Below are 19,053 nucleotides of genomic sequence, written 5' to 3' on the forward strand. Positions count from 1 at the left end.
TGGAAAAAAAAAAATCATTAATTTCAGTAAGAATCAGAATACCCTAGTTCATCCACTTTCAAATACTATGGGAAACTATCTGGAAAGACTTGAGAGCCTCCTGCCAACAAGCCAAGCATCCCGGTGATTGCAAAATCAGCCGAAGATGCCCAGCAACTTATAGGAGGAACTCAGTGCCTCACAGCAACACAGCATCACGCTCTCAGCACTTAGCAAAAAAATGGGAATTCTTTTCTACAGCAAACTGTGGAGAGTATGTTTTTGTCACTACACAGGTAAGACATGGACAGAGGCATGTCAGCTGTATGAGACGCACATCTGAACACTCTGAAATGCTGATCTTTTGAAAGATAGATTTTTAAAGACAAATGCATAAGTGTCTAGCTTATAAAACCTCACTCGATGGGCAGTAAGTGACTGGCAGTTGAGCGTGGGTGCAGTTAGAAGTGCAAACCATGGAGTGCTAATAATGGGCTGGCCCTGTGCTTCCCTGGCTTTCCAGTAAAGGGACATCCCCCAGACACCTCACATCCCAGCACGCGATCTCCTGTCCTAGCTCTTGGAGGCTGAGCGTGCAATGCAAATCATATGCTGGGGCTGAGTCCTCCTCCAGGGCCGCTCACCTATGTGAGAAATAAAAGTTGGTGCAATCTGCACCACAGGGCCCCTGGCAAACCATTATTAGACACCACAGCAGGGTGAATTTTAGGGCTACCCCACAGTAGATAGGCAGCCTTAGGGGCTGGTGCTGGGAGAAGGAAAGGCATAACTTTCTGTTAAACTCTGTATATTTTTTCTTTACAATAAAAAGTTAAGAATTTACAATAAATTTCTGCCCCTCAGATTACAAATTTTATATAATTATAGAACTGGTGTTTTCCTAAAATTGGATTATAAAAGAAAAAACCCACTGTTATACAAAAACAAAAAAAAAAGAGGGGGGAAAAAAGACCTCTGGAAATATTACAGAGAAAATAATAATGTGCTGCATCAAGAAATTGTATCTACCTGTATGTCTCAAAAATCTGTACAAAACAGGAAAAAAGGGGGTTGGGGTGAAAAGATAAAGAAGAGAGAAAACAAACCCAAAAATGAACACACCAAATATGACAGAGCACCAGACACACAATAGACTGGACTGTAGCACCTGTAGGTATAAAGTCCACTGGATTTAAATAAAGTCTCAGGTTTTTATTTGCTTTTTTGTTGTTTATTTGTTGTTTTTGTTTTTTTTTAAAATCTGGTTCAAACCACATTAAAAGTCTGCATTTCTGCTGGTCTGCATAATGCAGCTTTGCTTTTATTTTTTTTTAGTAAGTTTTAAATGACCAATGGTGTTTAATAAATAAAGTACTTACATATACATGAAACTAGGGACAGTGAAAACAGAGTGTATTGCAGCAGTGCAGGTCAAAACATTAGGCTGGACTCAAAAAATTGCAAGCCTTAAAAAATTGTCTCTTTTTTATTTTTTTTTTTTTTCTTTTTATTGAGGTAAGCATTTCAGTGTCTGGAAACCTGCACCCTGCATGACACAAAGTAGCATTCCCTTTCTAGGAGCTCACTATTGAAACATTAAGGAGGGGGAAAAAAAAAACCCTCAAACACACACAACATCCCTCTCCAATTCCCCTGCCAGCTCAGCCTCAGCTGGAGCTCAAGTGCTCCTTTATTTTAAGCCCAAATGGAGGTGCTTGTCATGGAGAAAGTACTTAAGCATTTGTCTAATAACGAGCACATGACTTGCCTTGGTCACTCTGCAGGGATCACTCTGCGGTCCAGCTGAGAACTTCCAGCCAAAAACTGTTTTCAATTAAATGAAAACACTCAGAGAGTGTCAATTTCCTGGAAATTATCTATGTGATGTTAAAAATAACATTCCCAAGAAACTTGAGTGTCCCTTGCTCCCTTCTTCCCAACATATCCCCCAAGAAAAATGAAAATTTTGAGTGGAAAACCAAGAAATGCAACCACTTCTATTGCTCATGTGCTTAAAGTTAAGTTCATGCTTAAATACCTTCCTGAACAAGTGCCTATGCCTCTACCAAGATTAAAAAAAAAAAGCATGTTAGCAATCCACAGTACATGAGAACTTTTTTGTTTTTATGTAAAAAGATGATAGCATCTGACATTTTCATCACACTGTAGACTTTGAGATTAAGAATACTAGTGCTAATAACAAATACACCAACTAGTTCAAAAGCTAACATCTTTCAGATACAGTACCATTTTACAAAGATTTCTTAAAAAAAAAAAAAAGATTTTTTTTTACCTTGTGTGAGCCAGGCAGGCTTATTAAAAGAGAACATTCTGGGGAGAGGGAAGGGGTGTGAGGGAAATGTACTACAAACCTTGCAGAACTTTCTATTTATCTCCTGCTAAGAATTCAAAGTTCTTCCATTTTCAACCAATCTTCTTCAGTTAAAATGTATTTTAGAGACTTTATGCAAAGGGAACTATTTGTCATAAAGTCTAGTCACACACACATGCACACGCAAAGATCTTTGACCTATTAAAAGAGCGCCCCCCAAAAAAATGGAAGATACCTTTTATAACACTGAATTAAAAAATAAAATTAAAAAGTCAGAGAAAGAGAGAGGAAAAAAAACCTGACCACCGTGGAACAAGAGCAGTATATTAAGGAGAGAAAGGAACACTGCAGAACATCGGAGAGGGTGATGTCCATTTTGTGTTTTGTGTGTAAGTGTCCGTAACTCATTCCGAATCGCTGCTGTCTGAGCTGGAGCCGCTGGAGCTGCTGCTCCCAGACTCGGAGGAGCTGCTGCTGCTGAGCCGGGAAGGGCCTCCGGAGGGAGCTGAGCCGGATTTCTCTGCAGGGAAGAAGGCAGCGATGTGGTTACTTGCAAGGAACTGAAATAGAGAAGGTTTGCCCACAGCCTTCATCCTCCACGGCTTCATTCACAGCTTTGTTTTGCCTGGGCAGCTTATTTACCCGCAGCCTTTGCTTGCTGCAACAAGGCCTGTCACATCAGCGGATGGCAAGGTTTCTCAGGCTGCAGGTGACCACGAAAGTTTGGGATCCACACACGAGCCCTGTGGGAGGGCAATGTCCTCCACAGCCCCATGGTGCTCATATGAGATGGCGCAGAGCACCTGGGGAGCTGTGTTCACAGCCTCGCGTGCTTCAGTGCAACCTCTGAACACAAGAAAACCCTGCCTGACTTGTGCAAAGCAGAAACAAGCTTAGTTTGCACTGGAAGAACCTTTTGTACCATCTTTCACACTATTGCACTACATGGGAGCTTGAGCTTTTTTTAATCCCACAGTGGAGAAAAATTATCTATTAGATACTCCGCATATGCACAGTCCTGCACAGGCTAACAGAGGAGAAGGTCCTTCTCCATCTGAAGGATAAATTGCCTCCAAGATATCTCACGTTTACCACCCAGGAGTGCTTCCACCTGGACAGGGACCAAAGCAGCCCCCACAGAGTAGCTCAGTGCCCAGCAGTAACTCACTGTGCCCCAACACTAGTGACCAACTGGGGTAACTGCCACAGAGATAAACCCAAGCCTACAAGAAGGCAGTAGTTTTGCCTCAGTAAGGACGTCTATCTACATACACAACTTTTCAGGCATTGTTAGCACAGTAAAACCAAAGCCATTACCCTTCTTTGCAGGTTTCTTGTTGTTGTTTAGCTGCCCACTGACGTCCTGTAACCGTTTTTCTAGTTCTTTCTTCTTTTCCTGAGCTAACTCTTCTTTTGACTTTGCTGCTTGCTTTTTTCCACTTGCAGCTGTGGAGGAGGAACGCACAATTTCTGAAACTGCATGGTTGCAGGCAAAAAAGAGTGGACATCGCTATTTTACAGGGCATGTAAATCTGTGCAACCACTCCGCAGTGACACTGCTAAGATCGAGTGACCACACAGCAACTACACATCCCAGATAGAGGACAACACATGAAGTTGTCTAGATCATCCAATCACCATCATCCTGTAAAATGCACTTTTTAAGAGAGACCTTCTGGAAAGTATTTTAGAAGATAGAAATATCCATGTAATAATCTTGTAGTTACAGGTTACTTACCAGCCAGTTATATGGTCAATAGTTACACATTTGTAATTACAGAATTGTTACATGGGTTTTCTGCCCTGTAAAATAAAGTGTCCCATTAAAGGTTGTCAGAAGTAAGCATCTGCCATTAAAACTTAAGATACCTCACACAAGAATCTACTGTGGTTTATGTTGCTTTAAATATAAAACAAAATGAAAAGGACAAATTAAAAACCAACTGAGGCAAAGGCTGGCAGACAACAGGAATGTAGCTGCATCAGTTAGGATGGAAATGATGAGAAGTACCAGCGATACTCATACTTCTGAGCAGAAGAAATATCCCTCCAAAGAAGGAGTAATTGAACACAGGTGTTGGCCAGTATCAGAAGCACAAAACAGGGGCCAGATATTTCGCCTGATCCAGGAAGGAAATACCTACATTTCTGTGTGCTGTTTTAAAGCAATGATTTAAAAAAAAGAAATCTAGAAAGCACAGTCCTAAGAGGGTGCACCCCTGAACATTAAGCACTGCAATAGACAGCAGAGAGCAGGAAAATCCGGCTGGGATCAGGCATGCCAGCCTGCCAGCCCAGGGCATACCAGTCTCAGAGGCGCGGACGGACAGATGTCTGAGGTTATCTGTGTTACTCTACGCTTTGGTTCCAAAACAAAAGGATGCTTCTTGTTCCTAACCATTATGGAAAATCTTTTCCTGAGCTACTCCAAAAGTGAAGGACTTGGGGGAGCGGTAGGGGGGGTAGGAAAATCAAAGCAGTGTATTAAAAAGCAAAAAGAAGGGTCAAAGTCTGAGCTTTGCTTAGGCCTACTTGAAAATCCTGTGGTGAAGAAATGGAAGTGCTCTGCAAGAGTTGTGAGTGAGTAACTATTATACTCTTAACAGGACAACTTCCTCTTAACCAGCAAGCAGATGGACAGAGCCAGGACCACTTCAGGTAAGTGATCCTATTGCTATTCAGCTGGAGCTAAATTCTCAAGGGACTGCAACAATTCACTCTCTGTGGATGAGGCACAGAGAAAAGTCTGTCCCATACCATACCGTATGCTCAGCAGCGCATTAACATTAATCCTCTGATCTGATAGAGACTGAGGGTAATACGGTGGTCAGGCCATCTAGGAAGAGCAGTTCTGGGGTGAATATACAACTCAGACACTTACACCCAGTAATCCACAGTAACCCACGTAACTTAGTGCAAGTCATTTCTTCCCTTGGTGTTTGGGATCCCAACCACGCTTTTTGTTTCATTTGTAATTAGATGCTGAACTATTCAGGATAAGAAACTGATCCTTCTAGACATGTGCACATAACACCTAACACAATGAGACTGAAACCTTTACAGTGCCTTCTAGATTCTACATTAAGTAATAAAGGCATCACATGGGTCTTGTAGAGGAACACAATAGTCCTCCAGGTCTCCACGGCATGACATCATGGGAAGAGAGAACATAAAAGTACAAAGTTTCTGTACATTTTCATGGGAGAAAAGAGTCTCTAAAAAGCCCTGTCATCACATACCCAACAGCTGGATAAGAGAATCCCAACACACATGCCCTGACTCCAAAGCTGAGCCCAAGAGCTGGTGGGGGAACACGTGCCCCAGGAGGTAACTTACAAAATGGTTTCCTTTGTTTTTTCTGTAAACAAGATTTCACGTATCTCTCCAGTTCTCGTAAAGTTGTGGGCTTCAATGTTTCAAAATCTATTTCTATCTCATCAGGATTGGAGTCTCTGAGGGAAGGTTCCCGCGACTGGATGATGTGCACCACCCTGCCCAACTTCTCCCCAGGCAGGCGGTTGATGTCCAAGCTGAGTTGCCGTTTCTCATCATAGGTCATGGGCAGACCTTCCTCCTCCTCGTCTGAATCGTAGGTTGCAGACGCCTGTTTGCCTCCTTTCTTGGGCTGCCTGCAGGGGTTGGCAAGCATGGAAACATTCATGGGTATATAGGAGCAATGAATTAATTTTTCTACTCCCCTTGTAACAAACATCCCAATGCTCTTGGCTTTGAACCTCTAGCCAGACGGCTTGAACAGCACCACAACTTCTGAAAAAGTTCAGAAATCTGAGATCAGCTGTCCTACTCCTATTATATTTTAGCCCTGTGAGGCATGACAACAAGCCCATGTAGCAGCAGGGGGGCAGCAATGAAATGGCACGTTCTTGCTGGCTGCGCAAAAGGCAAAAAGAAAACCTTATCTGAGAGTGATCAGGCAAGGATTCTGAGAGAGTTGGACAGTGGAAATATGATGGTTCCACTGCCAGCTCTAACTTAAAGACTCCCTGGAGTTGTCTGGGAATGGGGACACTATTCAATAGCGAATTAACTGCTCTGACAACCGAGCTTCACCAGGAATTCGACAGGGGCAGGAGGGACAGGAGAACTGGGCTGGAAGCTCTTGGCATTCCCCTTAAGGCAACATGCAGAAAGCAGGCTCTCACCTGTTAGCTGTAGTCGTGCTGTTTGCTTTCTTAGCTGGGGCCTTCTTCTGTTGGGTTTGTTTTGGTGGTTGAGCCACCTTGGGTTTCTTCTCCTCCTCAGCTTTTACTTTGTGCTTTTCTTTTTCCTTCTCTTTATCTTTCTTCTTCTTCTCTTTTTCCTTCTTCTCTTTTTTTTTCTTTGGTTTGTTCACTGGTGCTTGTGACAATGCAGCTAGCTGCTCATGGACAGCCTTTAGCTGGGGGAGAACAGTGAGAAAATAAATCAGACTTCAAGGCAAGATAACTGATGCCTCTACATACCCTTCCTCTACATCCCAACGTGTAAGTATACCCCCAAGTCAGTGATCAAGCAGTCTAGTGACTGAACTCAGGAGGCTTTGCTTGATTTGAAATTCTTTAAAAAATGCAGTGCAAGTGTGCAGAAGTTGGCTCAAATGAAAACATCATTCTTGTTTTATAGGGGCAAATAAAAATTAATCTTAATAGCTCCATCTAGAGCTAACAACGTGGCCTCTGGAATCCTGGGTTCACTTCTTGGCTCTCCTACTAGCTTGCTTTGAGACACCGGATAAGCTATTTTATTAATGCTTTGTTATATTACAGTAGCGTATGTAAGCACTGTAGCATCTGGTATTGTAAATCTGCATAATAAGAAGGCCACAGCTTTATCGTCTCCAACCACAACAGTCAAAACAGCTCACTTCTACAGATGAGGTACAGGGGGACAATATCCCACAGGAAGCCTGTGACAGATCTCGTTATGCCTGAGCTCTCATACAAAATGGGTGTCTCTGTTCTTCCCAGATCCCTAGTACTGTCTGCACCTTCATTCATACTCTGGGATCCCAGAAGGAAGCACAGAGCATCAGCACTGAGAATGGCTATCTTGAAAATTAATATTACATCAAACATGCACTTATTTCATAACTGAGCGGTTTTCCCCTTTAGCTGGCAGAAGGGGACATTGCTTTGCTGCATCTCAGCCTAGATGGGATTTTTAACAAAAAAATGAAACCCTTCTTCCTGCTATGCCCTTTCTACTGCACAGACACAGATGTACAGCTTGGCCATTGCAATACCTGCTCCTGGAGCTCCGCCAGCCGAGTCGCTCGCTCTTCTTCTGAGTCTGAGCTATCTGAGTCGGCTGTGACTGCTCTCTGTGCTTTTGCTCACCACTGGTGCTGTTGCTGGAGGTGGAGGTGGGGCCTCTGCAGGCTCATCAGGCATCTTTGCAAACCTCATCTCAAAGACATCCTACAAAAAGGGGGGAAAAACTGGTGACAAAAGGAGCCTCAGCCACCAAGATGACATTTTGGTCTTTTAAACACACCTGGCACCCCATCGTGGGTCAGGGTCTTACTGCACTACACAAGGTGCTGGTGCTGTACAAGTAAATCATAATGTACAGATGGGCATACGTATTCTGTAAGCCCAATAAAATTCTCCCATTACTTTATAGAGCAATGAATATAACATTTTAGGAGCGGAACGTGGCGTTGGGCCATGCCATGTGAAGAGCACAATAGTTCAGCAGAGAACATGGCTCTTTCCAAGGGCCGGAGGAATCACCAACTCTCCCGTGTTGGTGCCAAGAGCAGATCCAGGCCTGGATCTCTGAATCGACACCTGGTAGCTGAACTAAACATACTCTGGGAGACACATTTGCCAACACCTTTACCTGGAGCTTCCTGGCCATGGCTACCACTTCGTGGTCTGGAGGATTGTACTTGTAACAATTAGAGAACATTAACCGAATATCTGCTGCAAAACCTTGTGCATCCTGGTATTCCCGACTGTCCATTTTTTTCTGCAAACAAACAAGCCAAAGGGAAAGGGGAGAAAAAGCCATAAGCAAAAGGCATTTGTAGCAACCGCATGGAAGGCACGTGCAACTTGGAGACAGCTCTCAGAACAGCCTCAAAAATCACATTTGTCTAAGAGAACAGTAGTTTCATCTGGCTTATTGGTTCCTAAATAACATTCAGAGTTTCTGCTTTTTAAAACAAGCAAGCAAACAAACACCGGACAACCAAAGAAGCTGGTATTGCTCCATAACAGTTTAAACACTAAAATTCTAAATTTGGGTTGGTTTCTTTTTCTAAGTAGTACTATGTAAATCTGTCAGGGTCCACATTCTATCAGAAAATAGAGTCATTTAGAAAAAGGGCTTGCTGGATCAGAAACTATTGTAAACAAGGATCATGGATGAGAAGGGCAAGAGTCAACAAACAACCAAGTTACAATTACAGGAGTACCTTAAGCATGTATTTCTCCGTGCTGCTTGGGTATATTTGCCCTGTAAATCTGGAAGGGCAGAAAAGATCATGATCATCTAACTCTGACTTCCTGCTAACACAGAGCATGAATTTTGCTTGGTGATTCCTACAGCAAGATAGGCATTTACAGTTAAACTACACCACCTACTCTTGATCTAAAAGTCCAACTGAGAGAATTCACCCTTTATGAACCTACTCATAATGTTATTTCCTAGTGTAGTGAGGATAAGTATCAGGAGCTAAATATTTGCACCTTGTTCCTTTCTCTTACTTTTCGGCTCTCACTTTTGTCCATTTCTCTTGCTGTTTGGGACTGACTGACTTGGGTTTAGAGAACAGTTTATAGCATTCCTAGAACTTAATTGTTTTTATGCATATATTACTATTATGTAGAAAACCTTAGCTCAAATTACTCCTACCGAAAGGAAAAAGCAGCTAACACCAGATTTCATTTGCATTTAAAAGACCTGGGTTTAAAGAAATTCTCTATTTGCCAAGTGTTTGCATGCCTCCCTTTTGTATGTCTTATGCACCTGTATGCCCCAGTGAAGGGAAGGGGCTGACTGGCAGACAGGCTGCAAACATGATCGGGGAAGACACATCCTCCATCCGAGCAGAAAGCAGGGGTGCTTAAAGTCTGTAACCCACACTAGAAGCCTTAACGCAAGCAAAATTCCCATTTGTTCAATGGAAGCTACTGATATTTCACAGCTATGCAGTAGACCTTGTAACTATCTCGAAACACTGCAATGACTCCTACAACTGTTTTTGTTCTGAATAGGGCACGAATTTCACATCCAGGGATGCAGCTGCAGAGGGACCTGCACGCCCGGTGGTGACATTCCTGCAGCCTTACTCCCTGCTGTGCTGCAGACAGACACCTGTCAAACTTTTGTCAGGAGACCTCATTCTCTTGGTTAATAAACTAGGAGAAAGCTTCTGAGCCACAGCACAAAGACAGAAAGGGAAATAGGTTTGTGCTTCTCCTGTCTGAAGGAGAGCTGGCCTTGTTTGAAGAGCGTTTCAGGCCAATTCCAAAGCAAAACATACGTTCAAACGAAAGGGCCCATTTGTTTTAAAATACATCTTACTGCATGAAAGGCCTTTTTGATGCACTTATATTTGTTTGGCACACTCCATGGCTGATTACTGCCTGTGAAATACATTTTCTTGTCTGAGGCTTCGCTTTCATCCAAACCCAACAGTTTTTTAGCCCAACAGTTTTAATCTGTGGATTTTTGTTTTGTTTTCTTGTAAAAAATAATTAACTTAAAAGAAGAAAAAGGACTTTAAATTGGCGAGCTGGAATATTCTTGGTTACAAATTCACTTTGAGATATCCAGCTGCTTAAAAAAAGATACTACATTTACAATTGCAAAGCAGGAGTCACAGACAAGCAGGACTGGCAGAGGTGCTGGGAGGCCAGCTAGTCCATTCTCTGCCATGCACAATATCTATCGCATTCATCTCATTTTCCCCTCAGCAATCAAATGGATTGTTTAATACTCTTTAATGTTCAGAAATTTGTTTCTTAATGTCTAATGTGTCTCTTGCTCTAAGGTAAGCCTTGACCTGTCCACAGAGGATGCAGAGAACTTTGTTCCCTCCCTTCTTGCAGCAATCTTTTACATGTTTGAAGACCTAACATGTGCCCTTTCCACCTTCTCCCCTCCAAGACTAAACTGGACATCCATCTGTCTTCAAAGCACATGCCTTGGGCACAGCATCAGGGCAGGTGCTCATGAGGGACAGGGCCACACGGGTCCAGAGACTTTAGCAGAAAAAACTCCATCTTTACCAGCTAATGAGGACTTCGCCTGATTTCTGGGGGCCTAATTGCACCTTACAGAAACTGCTTCAACAAGAGCAGCTGCTTTGTGAAGCTGCATTTGTACTCTAAAATAGGTGCAACTAAAGAAATCTTTAAAAATTCCCCTAAAGAATGTCTCCTCACATTCAAGACCCTGAACTCAGCTGCTCTGAAACCACAGCAATTCACTGCAAGGAAATTAACCAGCAAGCATAGTTAGATCCCTGGAGGTAGCGCTTTATTCCAAAAGTAAACACCTTGTATAAATCCTCTTGCATGACAAGGACTGTTGCTTGTTCGCCACTGAATAAACCAGAGATATCCACATCACTGCTGCTGTGACCTGGCAGCCAGAGGACACAGTGGGAGAAGAGGTACTCCAGGTTCCCCCCAGCTCCGTCACGGGCACAGCACCCTGCCTCCTCACGCTGAAGCTCCCCAGCATCAGAGACGGGGAACATGAACGTACTGCAAGTGGGCCCTGTCTGCCTGTGGACAGAGCAGTGGAAGCACAGTGCTGCTACAGCTTCATAGCATGCATTTCACCTACTACAGGGAATTAGGGCTGCTGACTCTTTGTTTTTAAAGCGTAACCCATGCCTCTGCCTCTCTCTGTCCCCATGCTTTCATCCTTTCTTCTCTACTACAAGCAGTTCTGCTCTTTCCCCCTCTGTGATGATTATCAGTGAATTGAGGTGGAGATGAGCTCACTGATCCTGTCCCTTCAGCTCTTCCCACTCTCAGTCCTAGTTCCGGTGCGGCACTCCAGCACACTCCTCTGCTCCTGGCTGCAACAAGCTCAGCTACAGCCCCTCCACCTCTCACCTGCCACCGGCACAGTCACAACAGCCAACCTGCCTCCTCCACCGCACGCAGCGAAAACAATCTCCAAATCCTTCTGAAATGCACCTCTGCTGGGTGCGCTGCCTGAAAAAAAATGCTCTCGGACATGAAGGATATTCTCTGAAGAAAATCAAACCTCACATAACCAGAGAACCAAAGTGACAAGCAACCAGGTATTGGGGAATCTATTACAGCTGCAGCAACGCTTAAGTTTTACTTTCTCACACAATTCCTTAAAGATCAGTTTGAAGGCCCTTAGTTTTGCTGCTTTACCACAGCCATTGTCACTTATGCAGAATTCACTCTAAAACTTTTCAGAGCCACAGAGAAAGCCCCTGACACTGGAGAATTACATTGCCTGCAAATGGCAGGTTTCTGTTCCACGCAGTTAACGTATTATAGACTGCATCTCAGAGAAGTCACACTATGATCTACAGGCCAAGAGTAATGCTAATAAAACACTCCATAAAAAAACCAATACCAGACAGCACTTCAAACAAGTTTATTAAGAAAAGTACTACCACGTGGAAAGACAAATCCAGAGTCTTTACATGCAAAAGACTCCACTGGGTCTACAGTGGAGACCAGTATTCTGTCCTACACTAGTCTCCAGTTTTCTGTCCTATGCTAGTAAGGTACAGAGGGAGAGTATCACCTGCACTTGCAGAGCAAGTGCAATCAGAGGTGTACGCTTTTTAAAAGAATTAAGTTAGGACTATAAAGAGATTTAAGCATGAAGAAGTCACCAACCCAAGTTTTGCACCTAGATTTTGCAGAATACAGCACAGAATCCCTTGCAATAAGAAGCCACCTAACCAGACATAGAAATACCAGCTTTGGCAGCATCAGGATTTTCACTCTCTCATCTCTTATCTTACTGCATTCACCCAGGGCTTGATCTACCAGGCTGCAGATATCTCTGGAGACCCACAGAATCCCTAGGAAGTCAAGGGAATGTGACTGAGCTGAGAATAGGTCTGAAAGGACTAGGTTTACCAGCAGACCCACTAAAGTCAGTACAGTAACTGAATGAGCTCATCTAGGATGAGATCATCTAACGACTTGTGTTCACAAGACTAGCAGAGAAAAGGCTATCAATAACACTTCATCACTCTAATGTGATAACAAAAAGAACAGTGACAATCAGGAAGAGATGCCTCTTCCCATCTCAGTCATTTCTACGAATCAGACATACTATGAAATTCCTTTAGAGCTACTGGCCAGTTTATAGATTCTCAGAACAGATTTTTATGTGTCGCTTATGATGAGCATGGGCAAATGTAACTGTATGCCCAGTAAACAGAACATCATATATGAAGGTTCCTAATGCCACTTAAGTACTGCACCTTTGATATGACTTAGAGAAGAACACCAAAAACCCCATTTGCTGTTCCTGCTCCCAGCACACTCAGTGGCATCAGAGGAGCAAGGTCAGATCCACTCAGCTGAGAAGGTGATGACCCCTGGAAAGGAGCAGAGCAGAATGCGTAAGTGACCCTGCTTTGAGCAGGAGGCAGGCCTCCTGACCAATCTGAATTGTCCATTAGCCTATGATCCAAGCCATGTGGATGGACCTCCAAGCTGGTGGAGAAGAGCAACTCCAATGCAAAGCGAAGTGAGCAAACCTTGACAGCAAGTCATATATTAAAACAACACACAAGAATTAAGTAGGCCTTCAGCACTGGGCATCCAAAATCAGCAGGATGGCAAATGCACTGCAGTACCAAAACTGAGGGGAGCGTCTTCCTTCCTCATCCACACTCAGGAGTAAGAGAAAATGGAAACTTAGGCAAGAAAACACTGGGACCTTCCTCTATCAGCAGAACATTAAAGTCAGGTAGCCAGCTTTGCAGACTACCATGTTCAACTTAGCCATCTTTCCTGCTTTTACCACTGTATTTCAGGCTCCTTCTTCTTGCCTGCAGTTCAACTCACCCTTCGTCTTGCCCTCTTCTCCTCCCAGGAAATTGCTGTAGGCCTCTAACACAGCTCAGCTTAATTGCAAGTCAAAAATACTGCATGTTGCACTGGCTTTCGTAAACAAAGCAAGGGCACTGCAAGCGCAGGAGATGAATGGTCTCCAAGCCTAGCTCCACCAGAGCCCGCTTCCAATATTTTTGCCAACTCGGAGACGGTCTTTGCTATACAAACCCAATCAATAATAGTAACAATTAGTACTTAGATAGTGCCTTCCAGATATCTGTCCTCACAACAGCCCTGTGAGGTAGGTTAAGTATTATTATCTCTGTTTTATGACTGGGAAAACAGCTGCACAGAGCTGTGCGGAAACTTGCCCAGGACCATAGCATCACAACAGCAATTAAAACTCAGACACTGGTAACTCCCGGTCTAATCCTCAATGCGCGGACCATGACAACAATTCTCTCACCACTAAATAATGCAATTAAAATACTCAAAAATATTGCAGCTGCAGTAAGAACCTTTGCAGCATCGTGGCTGAATGGCATGGCACATCAGAGCACGACACACTGCTTCCAGGTACTACGTAGGATTTGCCCAGGAACATGAAAGGAATCACGAATGCAGCTGCCCTTTTGTCACCTGTGCCTTCAGACAATCCCAGGCATTGGCTCAGATGGCAGCAAAACACTTCTGGCATGCTAACAAAAGCCAGCAGAAATACCTTAACTTCCTGCACATGGAAGAAAGTCTCACCTCCACCAACACTGATTCCAATGGCCAGCTGACAAGCAGAAGATGAACTAGAAAAAAAACACAGCTTTGCTCCATGAATATTTAGGAGGGATTCAGAGAAACCTCCCAGACTACTGGGAAAAATACCTTTAATACTGGACCATACTAAGCTAAGCTCTTGAAGAGCCAAGCATGAACTGCACAAACATCATGGTATTTCCTCCCCTCCCCGAGTACCAGGCGATCATCACGTTCCGGTTGGAATTGCTCAGCGTAAGCCTATCTGGACCACACATCATGCCAACAAGTAGGCAGGCAGCAGTTTCTGGAAATGGGATACTATCAATCGAATCCTATGAAATACAGCACCTCTTCTTCTCAGAGTGCAACACAATCCCAAGGACACAAGTTTAAATAGCCGGACTATCCACAAAGAGGAGAGGATGCCATTGTACAGTCTGCTTTGCAGGGCAGAAAAAAGATGTCCCAGGTTATGGGAAAAAAAGGAGAGGGGAAGGAAACAAAATATAAAAATATCCAGATGATATCCAAACAGGTTCAGTTTTCCACCCTTGTCCCTTCCCCCTCCCCCAGAAGGAGCCAGTCCTCTGCAACCAGAGGGCTGTGACACCCTGCAAAAGAGGTGGTAAATGTGGACGTACTTTAACAGTACTGAGATCCATGGGGTGTTTGATAATATCATGATAGTCATGTAATTCCAAGGCCTCTGCATCAACAGGCTTGTAAAAGGGCCATGCATAGGCTGCATGCTTCTTCGAGAGCATCTCCTTGAGAATGCTGTCACAGTACTTGAGGTGCTCAGAGAGTTTGCCCTTCTTCCCTGCATGCTGGGGGACCTCTCCGTCTTCAAGGTCTTTCTTTGGTGGTTTGATGGGCCGGCCGCCGCTCTCCCGTCGAGCGATGATTTTGGCCTGCTTGGGGTCCGAGAGGGGCGTGGGTGACTCACTTCGGCTGGCAGTGATCGCGGAGGTGGTGGGGGTTGTCGTGTCTGCTTTCCGCTTCACTCCCTTTTTCTGAAACAGCAGATGGACAGGCCTCATGAGTACGTGCCCAGCTCTCGTGCTACGCTAGCAGAAATCCAGCACAATTCATCCTTATTTTTGAGATCTGCCTGTCCCCTGACAGAAAATACAATTACTTCACTGGGATAAATGGGACTTGTGACTAGAGGCTTCAACACACAATTCAGTGACTACAACACGACGTATTACTACATGTCATCTGAGCCACAGTAACCAGCCATTTGCACGTCTCCAACCCAACCCCAAACATGATGCAAAATGTGTTAGCTCTATGTATTTCACTGAGATTTAAACTAAGGACTCTTACCTCATGTTTGCCAAGGGAAAGGAGTGCGCCCAGTCGATTACTGCAGCTCAGCTGATGCATCGTGACTTAGTAAGTGTCAGTAACTTAACCACATGTCTGAGTCCCCAGTGGCAGGATCAGGCTATAAGTTCTGAACCAAAGCATATTAATCACCAAAGACCCATGAGCCCTCACTACTTTGTATTTAGTGGGTGTGCTAAGGTAGATTGCTTATTATGGACAAGAGCAAGAATTTAATGATTTTGCCTTAAGCAAATAAAGCCTCTCTCACATAAATTCAAACTGTGACTGTCCAGTCAGCTCTCTTGTGCTCCTATGAAGGATTTATTTCTCTGGAGAGAGAGAGAGAGAGAGAGAGAAAGGGGGAAAAAACGTTCCTTAGGGAAATCTAAGGGAAATCTTAAGTAAATCCCAAGCAGAATTACTTTCGCAGTGTGTATTTGGCAAACTCAATTCTGGCTTCATCCTTGAGTTTTAAAATTAAATTGATTCTCAGAAGCAAGTTATTTGGACAGAAACTGACGAATGACACAGGCTTCTGAGGAGGACAGCTTAGCTGCAAGAAGATCTGACTTACAATTTCTCTAGTAATTCCCAAACTATAGGGTTAAATAAGCAAAACAATTATGTGGCTCTGCTGGCCCATGCAACCTCACATCAGAGAACACCAATACTGTTGCAGTTAATTTCCAAGTTTAGGAAAAAAGCTTTCTCTGAGCTATGCTTTCATCATTTTTAAAGCAATACACAGCTTGCTAGGAAAATTCCAATTATTTAGAGCAATGTTTTCATTTACCCATAAATTAACACAGTAAATAGCAAAACACCAATGGCAACTCCCAGAAAATTCCTCAATAAGAAAGACAGAACTAATGCACCCAAAACCTGCAGGCAACATCAGTCTCCTCCAACTGGAGTGACAGGCTTGTCTTGAACTGGTTTATGGCAGCGAGGAACATTCCTAGCGCTGGAGTCTGCAAACCGTAAAGTAATAGTCCCAGTGAAATCAGGGGGTTACAGAGGGAAGAGATGCTTTGGGCTATATGGTGCAAAATGGGGAAAACCTCCAACAGCCTTCTGGTTCATGGAGCATCAGCACTGGCTAAGGCTACGGTCAGATGAGAGCTTGTAACTGAGTTGGAGCAATTACAGTTGACATCACATTAGCTGGGGTGCGGTAAAACTGGCAGAACTTTTCTCAACCCTCTCACACTTGATAGTAAGCACTTGTCTGAGCACACCCCAAAGGGACAACAATGGCCAGAAAGGCAAGGAGTTAAATGTGAAGAGAAGGAATGTACATAACCAGCAGTGAGGGGATGAAAATAAAGCACTGCTTAGCAATATTGTCTTCTGAAGAGGAAGGGGTCAAGTTCTCCATTTACCTTGACTACCGGTGGCGTAGGAGGCACCACGGGCATTATCGGAGCAGCAGGCGGAGGGGGAGCAGCGGCGGGAGGGGCAGTGACAGGCGGGACATTAGCAGTGATGGTTGGCACAGGGGTGGCAGCAATGACGGGCGTCTGAGACACAGCTGGAGGGACGTTCTGAAACGGGGCCGGCGGGGAGACGGAAGACACGGCCACTGCTTGCTGCGCTCCTTTCAAACGACAAAGTGAAAACGCACTGCAATGTACTGATGGTTACAAGTGCCGACAAGACATTGGGAACAAAGTGACACTGGTGCCGCTGGACTGTGCAATCATGGGCTTGGCAAAAGGCTCCCAGTCCAGGGCCACAGGAAGAGCACAAAGGACACAGTGTGATTTGCTTAGTGCTGTTACCCAGGGGTCAACAAAAAATGAGAAATCACTGACCTAAGTCCTCATACCATGAGCTTTAGGCCAGCCACATGCAAGCAAAACACTTCAAGCTTTGCACATGGGGTGTGTTGCTCTGGGACAGTCTTCACCCCTCTTGTGCTCTCAGAGCAATCCTGCGCTCAGCAAAAGAGCAGGAGCTCAAGGAGAGGAAAAGGAGGGAGATGGCTCTTTTGGACAGCTGCTGTCCTACACAGACCTCAATCTGGAGTGTGTTTACTATGCATAACAAATGGTAACAACCACTCCCCTACTGCCAGCTAAACATCCAAGAGTCCAAAGCACTTCAGATTTGCCACAAGTTATACAACGAAAGAAACAGAGCTGGGAGTAGAGCCTCCTGATGGCCAGACAAATGTCTCTTATGCTATAACCGCACTGTTAAAGAACTTGTGTAAAGTTAAGGGGGACAAAGCTAGTAACTAATAACCAAAGTAGCAATACTCCTCTATGTTTTTATAGCAACTTTTATCAAAGGATGCTGAAAAGACACATCATCACAAATTTCTCTGAGCTTGGATGAAGTTGTAGCTCCATTTGACACCTGAGAAGTGGGAAAACAAAGAGGAACAGTTGACTTTCCCAGAGCAACAATTAGACCTTGTTCACAGAAAAAAATTTGCAACAGTTTAATTCAGCCCACACAACCTCCTTTATGAACTGTTTTACCATGCTTAGACGTTTTAGTCCTAAATCCATTTAAAATCAACTCTAGGTAAGCTGAACTAAACTTAGTTCTACTGATATGCAATGGTCTACACAGCTTTTTGCAATGGCTTAATAAATCCTTTCTGTTGATCAAACTTTATTCTATGATGTTGCAATCTTGTGTGCAAAAGAAAAATGTTATATGGGGTTTAGGGGATTGGCAAGTTTTAAGTCCAAGTCTCTGCTGTGTCAGACTTCTGCCAGGACCTCAGGTGAGCTGTATAAACCCAGGTCTGTAAAGGCATTCCAAGCTTTTATAGTCACTTGCAGCAGACTGGAATGTCTAACTACTTTGCCTCTTCTTGCCTTGGTTTCTTCTTTGCACACAAGAAGCAACAGCGTTGCCCTCCCTCACTGAAGTGCTGCATGGATGCATAAGTCAAGACGGTATGATGTTTGCGTGACAAATGCAGAGTGGCCTTAAGACAGACAAGCCCTGAAACACTGGGTGAACATTATCTAGACATCTCGCACTTCCCTCCACTGCTTTAACCGTTAGACTACATGCTCCCTTCCTAGCCTCTTCACCATTTGCAAAGCCAGGCAGCTTGAAAGGTGGGTCAGGTCTCTGCAACAGGCTCACAACAACATTTACTGTCACTGGACTGGGTTAATACCTGCACTCTGTGTGCCTGCTGACGGCTTGCGACCTTTGCCTTTAGGAACTGGGGGTAATAATTCGACTTCCTCCTGAGGCATCTGGGCCACCTTCTGCAGAAATATCTTCTCCAGGGCTTGGGCCATGAGGACGATGTCATCTGTGGGCTGCAGAAAGAAGAATACAAGCCCATGCTGTATCATCCACGTATCAGAAGCAGAGAGGTTCAAGATCAGGTTTTAAAATCCCCAATGACACTGCCCTTCAAATAAATGATGGTATCCAAGCTCCAACAATAAACAGACTGGCTCTTCTCCCCTCTTTGCATGCTACCCTCCTGCTCTTCTATTCTGGTCTAGCATGCAATAATTACAGCCTCTAAGTACACTGCATTCAGAGAGTTATCAGCACTTCCAGTAGGAGCCTGATGACTAGCATCCTGTGCATCAGCATGGAAGCAGCAAACTGGAACAGATGAGCTGTCCTCCTCTGCTTACCACCAGGTCCAAGGGAAGAGCG

General features: G+C 44.2%; 1 protein-coding gene across 1 annotated transcript in view; it reads right to left on the minus strand.

Annotated features, from left to right (window-relative positions):
* Positions 1 to 2,715: 2,715 nt before the first annotated feature.
* The window catches only part of LOC104083696 (bromodomain-containing protein 3-like), a 19,527-nt gene continuing 3,189 nt past the window's right edge, over positions 2,716 to 19,053 (minus strand). Inside the window, 10 exon segments of the mRNA XM_009587266.1 lie at positions 2,716 to 2,831; positions 3,629 to 3,757; positions 5,648 to 5,940; positions 6,475 to 6,710; positions 7,554 to 7,617; positions 7,619 to 7,728; positions 8,153 to 8,281; positions 14,721 to 15,092; positions 16,794 to 17,008; positions 18,554 to 18,701. Coding sequence (XP_009585561.1) covers positions 2,716 to 2,831; positions 3,629 to 3,757; positions 5,648 to 5,940; positions 6,475 to 6,710; positions 7,554 to 7,617; positions 7,619 to 7,728; positions 8,153 to 8,281; positions 14,721 to 15,092; positions 16,794 to 17,008; positions 18,554 to 18,701 — 1,812 coding nt within the window.

The sequence above is a fragment of the Fulmarus glacialis genome, unplaced genomic scaffold, assembly GCF_000690835.1.
Source record: "Fulmarus glacialis isolate BGI_N327 unplaced genomic scaffold, ASM69083v1 scaffold43061, whole genome shotgun sequence".
NCBI classification, from domain to species: domain Eukaryota; kingdom Metazoa; phylum Chordata; class Aves; order Procellariiformes; family Procellariidae; genus Fulmarus; species Fulmarus glacialis.